General features: G+C 36.5%; 1 protein-coding gene across 2 annotated transcripts in view; it reads right to left on the bottom strand.

Moving 5' to 3' along the window:
- ENPEP (glutamyl aminopeptidase) overlaps positions 1–10,502 on the bottom strand; it is a 98,135-nt gene that overhangs the window by 19,841 nt on the left and 67,792 nt on the right. For both annotated transcript variants that reach the window (XM_007118401.2, XM_055086173.1), the window contains 2 exons: positions 1,321–1,457; positions 1,143–1,198 (listed from right to left, as the gene is read on the bottom strand). In XM_007118401.2, the coding sequence (XP_007118463.1) occupies positions 1,143–1,198; positions 1,321–1,457 (193 nt within the window). The remainder of the gene's footprint in view (positions 1–1,142; positions 1,199–1,320; positions 1,458–10,502) is intronic.

Raw genomic sequence — 10,502 nt, 5'->3', positions numbered from 1 at the left:
GAGCCTGCGCTCCGCAACGGGAGAGGCCACAGCAGTGAGAGGCCCGCATACCGCAAAAAAAAAAAAAAAAAAAAAAAAGTCACAAATGTTTTCTGACTTCCAGTATACTATCTAGGGAGTCCATGTAAAATAGTTCTCCCATGCCTTTAAGTGCTGCTATACTATCCTTCTAGCCATGTGTTCAGCTCATATTTAATGAACATCTACTAGGGGCCGGGCACAGTTAGGAGCTGGGGATAAAATGAATAGGAACATGATCTAGGTGCCTACCTTGCAGTTTGGTGGGTGAGATGGATAATTAATAAGCAATGACAATATAATATTATCGGAAATGCAGGACCCCATAAAAGGGACACCTAACCCAGACCAAGGGGCCATGAGGCTTCCTGAGGAGCTAGCATCTCATTCTCAGTACCTTGCTTGTGTCTAAAATGAGACCACTACAAAGCCAGCAAAGCAAGTTCGCTATGTCCCTAGCTCCTACAAAAGTGCCAGAAATTAAAAAAATACTTGTTGAATTACTAGTGTTAGACTACCTGAGAAAAATATCTCAAAGGTACTGTGGTTACTACTCTTACATTACCCCAGTCTATGTTATCTTTTTCAAAGTGTAGGTTGTTTTTTTTCTAAGTGTAAGTTACCTTCAGGCCATGAGAAAAAAATTCAAATTTCCTAAACAGTACCTTAATTCAATCCTAGGGCACCATGTCTCATACTTCTTACCCCAGTGATCTGAATAAGATTTGACAGTTCTAACCATAAAATCTTACAATGGGCTTGGGCTCACAGAGATGAGTTAATGAAACACACTGTTTGTCTTTTTAATAAATCAAATTATGACAATACACTTTTGTGCATTTGCAAGTGTCACTCCTAATTAGCTCAAGGACTCTGATTAGACAAACCCTACCTAAAGTCAATAGAGTAGGTGAGTTTTTGTGTATGTTAAGATTTGATATCAATATTTTAGCTATAAGGCTCATATTAGTTTTAAAATAAAAAGTTATGAAAAAAAATAATGTCGTAAATAGTGGCCGGATATTTTAAACTATAAATTAGTACTTTGTTGTAATTCATTTTTAAAAAGATTTATTACAAGATCCACAGTATTTTAAACGATTGAATCTCATTCCAAAACCCACCTTGCCAAGGCAAAAGCGTCATCAATAAGACTTGCACGATCAGCAGAAGAAAAGTACTGGGAAGAGAAAGAAAAAAAGGTAAGAAACATGAATCTTAAAACGTGTTGAAAAATTAATGTCATTATGATGCTGTTCTTAGAACAAAAAGAAAACAATTCACAACCATTGCTATTCTTACCTTGTGGTTGAGGGAAAAATTGGTAGCTATCCATTCCCAAGTTGATACTTCATAATTTACACGATAAAACCCAATATGGTCTGGGTTTATGTTGAGAAAAGTGTTTCCACTAGGTTTAGGAGAGTTCAAAGTGATTCCTGTGGTAGTAAATAAACACTAATAAGAAACATGTTTGCACATACTGTAAACACAGAGAAATTAGACCCAGAGGGTAAAAAGAAAAGAAAAGAAATATTAGCTCAAGGAGTCAAGTTTGATTTGGATCCAAAGCCCCAAAGCCTAATTCTTATTTAGTTGCTTAACTTTAACATGTCATTGTAGTGCGTGAGCTGAAAAAGAAATAAGTAACGTAAATAAGTGTCCTGTAATTTGTGACTTATTATTATTTCTTACTGGCAGAAGCTTGTCATATGGGTGAAATAATTCTGTGCTTGTCAATCCTTCAATAAGTAAAACAATGCTTAAAGACAGAGAAGTCCATGCCCTTTGCGGGGTAACCCATGTATTCTTAATCATGATGGATTAACTACACAAAGAATATTCACTGGGGCAGCCTGGGGAGGGGATAAAAATGTAAACATTTAAAAGAATACTTTGTTTATTAAAATCAACATTCAAATTGATGGAAATGGTGATTGCTAAGCAGAGCAATGATTTGAGGGTCAGTATGCTTTTAAAATGTCAAGAAGGCTTGGCAATAGGACTAAAATCCAAATACAACATTCTTGATTTTGTAGTCCATTTCATGCTCGTTCTCCCAATTTTATTTATCTTCGTAAAATCTTCTGCTTCCTTATTTCAATTGATTACATCAATGTTTTTTCATCAATGGATTTACCAAATTAACTTTCTGAAGTAGCATTCAGAATTTACATAGGGCTCTAGGATATAGATTTTGGAAGTTCAACATTGAGGAACAAAGGCTTATGTTTTAAGTAAAAGCTACTCACTTAAAAATAATAGTTATGCTCTGACATGACCAGTGTTTGTTAGCATTAGCTAACGAACATTAGGATGTTCGTTAGCATCCTGTACTTTTATACTTATATACTCTTTTGTTTGTGTGGACAGTATGCAATTTAAATAATGAAGTGGGAATACTTAGTATATTTAAATAATTTCAAATAGTTTAATGTAGTGATAATGTGGGATGTGATATTGGAAAACAGGAGATGAGGCTGGAAGTAAAAGTGAGGCCTCAGTGTGAAGAGCCACAAACTGTGTTAAGTCCATCTTCTTTTTTCTTTTCTTTTTAAAAAAATTTATTTTTATTTATTTTGGCTGCGTTGGGTCTTTCGTTGCTGCATACGGGCTTTCTCCAGGTCTGTTGTTGCTGCGTATGGGCTTTCTCTAGTTGTGGTGAGCAGGGGCCACTCTTCTTTGCAGTGCGCGGGCTTCTCATTGCGATGGCTTCTCTTGTTGCAGAGCATGGGCTCTAGGCACATGGGCTTCAGTAGTTGTGGCACGTGGGCTCAGTAGTTGTGGCTCATGGGCTTAGTTGCTCTGTGGCATGTGAGATCTTCCCGGAGCAGGGCTCGAACCCTTGTCCCCTGCATTGGCAGGCAGATTCTTAACCACTGCGCCACCAGGGAAGCCCAAGAAGTCCATCTTCTGAGAGATGGTAAGAATAGAGAAGATTTTTAAGCAGGGAAATAATATGCTCCAGCCTGTTTCTAGAAAGATAATTTTGATGGTGGTATGGGAAGGAGATATTGGAAGGAGATTCTAGAGTCTACTGTAATAATCTAGGGCAAGAGAGAATGAGGGCTTACACTCATGTGGAGATGATGAAAATAGGTGATGTGTTCAAGAGACACATCACTGGTAAAATCAACACCGTCCTTTTTCTGGGTTGATGAGGACAGTTAGAGGAGGGGAAAATAGCTTGCATGATTGGATGAATAATGGTGTTGCCCTTACAGAATAGAGGAAGATGAGTCAGTTTGGGAGGAAAGAGGATTTAAATTTTGGAAGCATTCACAAGGTTTGGAAGATATCCAGGACACAGTAGTTTTCCATAATATATAAGTAAACTCTTCAACAAGACAATAAGTTTCTTTAGGAACGTTCAGAGTAGGTTCTTGACAAATTGTAAACCTTTACCTCACTCGTGTAGTATTTATCTTTCTTTGTCATTCTCCCATGGACAGGTTGTTGAAAGGAAGCTAATCTTTTGGCAGCCATATACTTTGAATGTTTGTATCAGGAGGAGAGCCTCTTGCTTAAGCACAGAGCCATATGTTATAGGAGAAAGAGCATGAACTTTCCAGTCTGAGAGACTGAGGTTAAAATCATTGCTCTATGACTTACTAGCTGTGTGATCTTGGCCAAATCACTTGACCTCTCTGTGTCTCAGTTCATCATGAGGGAAGTAGGGATAAAAATCCCTCACAGGGCTGTTGTGAAGATTAAATACGATAACATAGGTAAAATGTTGGTCACATAGTTATGTGTCCAACAGATGGTAGCTATCCCCATTATTATGAAAGGGGATATGCCGCCAGTTCTATAAATAGCAAAGCAAATATAAATAACATTGAGAAGTTCCTGGCAAGCCATCTAAATACTGCAGTATTTTAGTGTGCTTTATATATACCTAGTTAAGCCTGTCTAGAGTTACAGTGATTTTTCTCACTTTATAGATGAGGAAGCTGAGATCCAGGAAGTCAGTAGTTACCAGACTTTCCAAGTTCATGCTACTCTTGGAACAGTTGTCAACAACAAAATACTGTTGGGTTGTTTAGTTACATAATGAAGTAAATAGGATTAAAATATTGATGCCTATTCCAGGTGGTGCATAGAAGTAAGGGTGTATGTCTCATTCTGTTTCTCCAATTACTATTAAGAATTTTCTGATTATAACAGTAGTATGTGTTCTTTCGGCTCCAAATATGTATTTGGAAAATACAAAAAGAGTATAATGAGGAATACAGAAATTACCCACCACCAGTTGACATTATGTTTTTATCTTGTGTGCGTGTATGTATCTTCCATATATATGTACATACCAACACACAATACATGTAATGGAACCTTACTGTGTTTATTATTATTAATCCTTTTCATTTGAAATTATATTGTAAGCACTTTGCAATTTCATTTTCTATATATGAAGATTTAAATTTAATGGCCACATAGTACTCTATCATTCAGTTTATAAGTTGTTTTGTGCTATTTCTTGCTAGTTTTACACATAAAAGTGGTGAACGAATTCTTTCTGGGTAGGGGCTCTTTCTAGAAAAATTTTTTCCTTCTATTATTTGTCTGATAATTATCTTTTCAAAATTTCATCCAGAGGCTAGTTTCAACTCAGATTTCAATAACATAGCATGCATAATAGTTCTCTAATAGACTGTTTTATATAAATAATTATAACAAGCTTCAGTCAACTAGAGAGCTTGTGACAGCCTGAAATTTCTAGAGAAGGAAACGTTTTTCTTTGGTGACATAAATACTGTGTTGCATCGATCCTTTAAGCAAGTTATTTTTCTGTGTAAAATGACAGTTTATATCTATCTTATTAAATTTGTGTATCAGTTAGTAGTAAAACAGCTGAAATACACAAGAGTAGTATTTTTTGACTAATTACACACAAATTGTATTTGGAGACCTAAAAATTTCAAGTAGGATGCACTATCAGAATCTGGGGAGACTTCCCTGGCAGTCCAGTGGTTAAAACTTCACCTTCCAATGCAGGGGGTGCGGGTTTGATCCCTGGTCAGGGAGCTAAGATCCCACATGCCTTGTGGCCAAAAAACCAATATATAAAACAGAAACAATAACAATAACAAATTCAATAAAGACTTTAAAAATTTCCCACATCAAAAATATCTTTAAACAATTCCACTAGTATTCTGACTAGTTACAGTTTAAAAAAAAAAGAATTTGGGGTCAAGGAAGAAAAGTTCAATCTCTGAAACAAAGACTAACATGATCCATTGTAAAAATGGATTGGTTATCCATTTGTGACAATGTTTTCAGCAAATTACTTATTCAAGGAAATATTAATGATTGTGTTAGTAATAATTATAGAGTCCCATCTAAATCTCAGCAAATAGCATAGAGAATCTCCCTGAAAAGAAAGATGTAGGATTAATATGTAATGTATAATAAGTAGGAATCGGGAAAAAATGCAATCTGACTATCGTGATGAAGGATTATCATAGGCAATGGTTTTGGTGATTGCGAAGAAATAACTGCAAAGGAGAGTTGGATAGTGAAGATCTGTTGATGTGTCCCTAGTCTGCCTAGGAAAGCAGGTGCCCAGCTTAGCTGGTTCATGTGTTCCAGATCATTTGACAGATCTGCTCTTATAGAGAACAGTGTATATGGAGAAACTTGTTGGTTGTTTACCATACTGTTCCCTTTTCCTCCTGGGTACACAGCTAGACTATACTTATTAGCCTCCCTTGCAGTTAGGTGGCAACATATGATTGACACCGAGACATAAAGTGTGGGGAGAAATAATAGATGCATTTCTAGGTCTGGTCCCTCCATTATCTTCCTCTGTATTCTGATCAGATGTAAAAGATTCAGCAGAGAATTATTTTAAAAGGATAACCAACAAGGACCTACTATAAAGCACAGGGAACTCTGCTCAATGTGATGTGGCAGCCTGGATGGGAGAGGAGTCTGGGGGAGAATGGATACATGTATATGTATGGCTGAGTTACTTTGCTGTGCACCTGAAACTATTGCAACATTGTTAATCGGCTATAATCCAATATAAAATAAAAAGTTTAAAAAAAAAAAGAAAAAAAGATCTAGCAGAGAAGTCCAAGATTGGGTCGAGGGGAGGGAGGAGGTGGAGCCCTGAGAAAGAAAAAGCCAGGAATTCTAAGTCATTATCTGAGAGTGAGCTACCTAGGAGAGATGGTAGGTCAGGGACACCTCCATTGGAGTGTTGCATGAATAAGAAATTTTTATTGCATGGAGCCACTCCTGATAGCCTCTCAATGCAATAATTAGACTCCCCTAGTTAACGCAGTATATATACAAAGCAATCATAGCTTATGACATCTTTAAAATAATTAATATACCCCAACTCTCTATTTACCCTTATTAAGTAAATTTTCTTCCTGGAAGGGATAGCTAATTAGCTGAAGTGAATATTCTGTTTCACCTTGGCCAGTATGTTTTTATTTGTGTAAATTAACAAATTAGCATTCTTATATGTATGGTTCACGTGAATAAGATTTCTGACACTTGGTTGACCAGGGCTGAATTAAACAAACTGAGCTTCTGAATCTGCAAAACGGAATCCATAATGATTCAATCAAAAGTCAAACGTTCCATGAGGCTCAGTTTGGAGGAATGAAGAAAGTGTCTCTCTCTCTCTCTCTCCCCCGCCCTATTTTCCATTAAATTAAAAAATATATGCCCATCATTGTTTTGATATGAAATATTTAAATATAACTACCATCAAATTTTAGTAATATTTATATGATAGTCAGAATTTGGTTATCTAAACCATCCAGAATGCATCCTCAATCTGAAAGAGTTATGAAAGCAGTCATCACAAAATCTATTCCACCTCCTATGCCCTAAACTATCTTTTAGACCCTATGTGCTTATGAATCCCTATTTTTATTTTATTTTTATTTATTTTTTTATAAATATTTTTTAAAGCAATTAAAAATTTTTTTTCTTTTTTAAAAAAATTAATTTATTTTTTGGCTGTGCTGGGTCTTCATTGCAGTGCGCAGGCTTCTCATTGTGGTGGCTTCTCTTTGTTGCGGATCACAGGCTCTAGGCGTGCCAGCTTCAGTAGTTGTGGCTTGTGGGCTCAGTAGTTGTGGTTGCGGGCTCTAGAGCGCAGGCTCAGTAGTTGTGGCGCACGGGCTTAGTTCCTCTGCAGCATGTGGGATCTTCCCAGAGCAGGGAGTGAACCCATGTCCCCTGCATTGGCAGGTAGATTCTTAACCACTGTGCCACCGGGGAAGTCCCAAATCCCTATTTTTAAATACTATGTTTTAGCAAGATTGGTTGTCTGATATCATGTGATAATCTACAAGTCTTCTAAATGTTAGAAAGCAGCAGATTAAAAACGAAAAGGTGGTGTACTACTAAATGTAGATTCACTGACAATAGCCAAAATAGTAGCTGATGCTAAAGATAGAGGCATTACTATACACAGTCAGCCTCTAGAAGCACAACAGTCTGCAGGCAAACAAACCTTCATTAAACAAGGACTTCCTGAACTCTTAGTAACTCTTAGGATGCACACAGAACCTTGTTGGGAACAGGGGAGCAGGAGACAAGGAGTATGATGTGTAGTTCGTATCTTCAAAGAGCTTATACTTTACTTTAAAAAGAAAAGACAGAGCATATGAATCTTAAATAACCATGCTGCTGCTTAAAATCTAAGGAATAATACTAAGAATAAGGATTGATGAAACTAATAGCATAAAATATACTCTCAACAATGAGAGGAGAGATTATTCAGGGTAGGTTAGAATAGCCAGAGAAGCATCTGAGGTGGAGATCCTCTTCTTTTGTTATAAAGTGCATGTTTAATTGTTTTCATGTTTAAAATATCGTGTGTAACACAAATGTAAATAAACGACCTTAGGGGAAGTCCCACTCTTGCCTGGGAAATTTCTAACTGATGAATCACCAAAGAAACCGAGAAGAGGGAGGTGGGGCTGGTAACCTGAGCTGATTGCCCATTCAGTACACTCAGGACATGTTGTCATCTGTACTCTGAGCTGAGAGCTGAAGATGTCCCCAAACAGGAAACAGGAACTTATTGCAGAGCCTAAAAATGGAGCAGGCACTTTGAAGTAGGAAGAGATGTCTAGTTTGCTTCTGGCTAAGTGACCAGTCATGATTCTGAAGTTGCAGATAAAGATAGGTTTGTCATCAAAGCTCTGTGAACATTAGAGCCACTTCATTCATTCATTCATTCAATAAACAATTACTAGGTACCTGCTGGAGATATAGAACAACCACACAACAACAAAAAATAAGCTCCATTTCTCAAGGAATATTCTACAGAGAGGGGAGAGACAGATAAAGTCAATAGGTACAGCAAAAAATGTCTTAAAAATGTAATGACAGAGGGATAGAGGTTGCCCTAAGAGCCGTTTGCTTTCTCACTTTCATACTAGCATTTTCTGTGTGTAGCACTATTTCAATCTACACTCAGTCAATCCTGTCATCCACTTAAACTCTACCTTTAGCCCCCGCTAACTCTCAGACTAGATGTCCCTTTCTTTAGTAACTTTCCTCGACCCCTAAATCTCCGCTGGTGCTTCTCCTGTGAGTGCCTTTGGCTGTTACCACCCCAGGCCCTTATGACATGGTATTATGTTTGCCTGACTCGTCCACACCCTCCCTAGACAGTAAGTACCACAAGGTAAGGATTGTGGGTTTTTCCTCCCCCCCCAGCATTATCTCCATACCTATCCCTGTGTTTGGCCCATAAGTTAGTTCTCAGTAAATACTTGTTTGAAAGAATTAATTAATTAAATTAATTATTTAATTCATTATTCAAATATTCTGTCTAATAAGTACATAATACATACAAGAAGAATGTTTATTGTTAACTCCTAAAATCTATTTTACAAAGCACTTGAATAAGCTTTAGTTATCTGGAAAATTTACTTTTGTGGAAACCTCATTTCATGAAAATGCTAGGTACATTGTGTTAGTGTATATAAATTACTCATGCTTTTAAATTTGTAAACAGCAAATCAAGCAGCTTCCCAGACATTCCCCCAACCCTCAGCTAACCAATGGTGACCAATGGGGAAAATATGTAGTAATATTTAAACCAGATCCACTGAAAACCTCCCAAGGGAATCCTAGCCTCATTATGCCTTTTATCGGTGCTATTGCAGATTTTTCCAACTGTCTTTTTTTCTGTCTTCTCCATTTTCCTTTGGCTTGAGTAATGTACTTGAGTAAGAAAATGGTCAGAAGACGGCTAACAAAAGATAGAGCTTGGTACTCAAACACAAAATTATCCTATATAAAATACTAAGACAAAATGGCATTGATCTGGGTATTCTAGAAGAATTCAAGAGAAATTGCTGACTACATCAGTTAAGGTTAGCCGAAATGACCAAAAGAAATTTTTGTTGTAAAGGCAACAGAAAGGGGTCTTACCTCGACTATAGCAAAGCTGGTAGAGTTTATAGTAAAAATTAAAACTCACAAAATAATTTATAGTAAAAGTAAAAACCCAAAGCTGAAAAAACTATATCGGAGCCACATAAAACCTTGTACACAAATGTTTATAGCAATATTATTCATAACAGCCAAAAGGCAGAAATAATTCATATGCCCATCAACTGATGAACAGATAAACAAAAAGTAGTATCAATATGATACTACCTTTGTAATATCAATATGATATTACAAAAGGTAATATCAATATGATGTGAATATAATTTGGCAATAAAAAAGAATGAAGTACTGATACATGCTATGACATGGATGAACTTGAAAACATTATGTTAGGTGAAAGAAGCTATCACAAACTGCTACATGTATTGTTCCATTTATATGAAATGTCCAAAATAGCCAAATCTATGCAGACAGAAAGTAGGTTAGTGGTTGCTTAGGGCTGGGGTTATAGGAGAGTAGAGGAGTTGATAGCTAAAGGGTATGGAGTTTCTTTTTGAGGTGATTGAAATGCTCTAAAATTTACTGTGATGATGGTTACAAGTGTCTGTGAATGTAATAAAAACCATTGGATTGCACACTTTAAATGGGGGAATTTCCTAGTATGTGAATTATATCTCAATAAAGTTGTTTTTTTAAAAAAATCTACTGGAAATAGTGTAAAAACTTACTTGCCAGAGGAAATTAATTACTATTTTAGAATATCTTACAGGAGCAAATAGGCATATGTAAATAGAGGGTAGGTGATCTACTTTTATCCCTGAGAAGCCATGGGGGAAAGTCCTTGCCAAATGCTATTCTGAAACCAAGTCCTCATGGGAAGGGATGAAGAAGAGTCTCATTTGTCTTAGATAAGAAGTGATTTGGAAACACAAACAAGCACACTAGCAAAAGTATAAAAAGCAAGGTTCTTCTGGGATGGTTGCTAAAACTTGTCCTATTATTTTTTCAGCGATCTGTAGTAGAGAACGTGTGATAAGGTCTCCCATGTTTTTATGTAACTCTAAAATTTTTCAAGAAAGGAAAAGACAAATCAATGGAGGTAGAATACAGAA

The sequence above is a fragment of the Physeter macrocephalus genome, chromosome 7 (assembly GCF_002837175.3).
Source record: "Physeter macrocephalus isolate SW-GA chromosome 7, ASM283717v5, whole genome shotgun sequence".
Taxonomy (NCBI): Eukaryota; Metazoa; Chordata; class Mammalia; order Artiodactyla; family Physeteridae; genus Physeter; species Physeter macrocephalus.
Note: the sequence above shows the minus strand (reverse complement) of the source record. Positions and strands in the feature narration are given on the sequence as shown.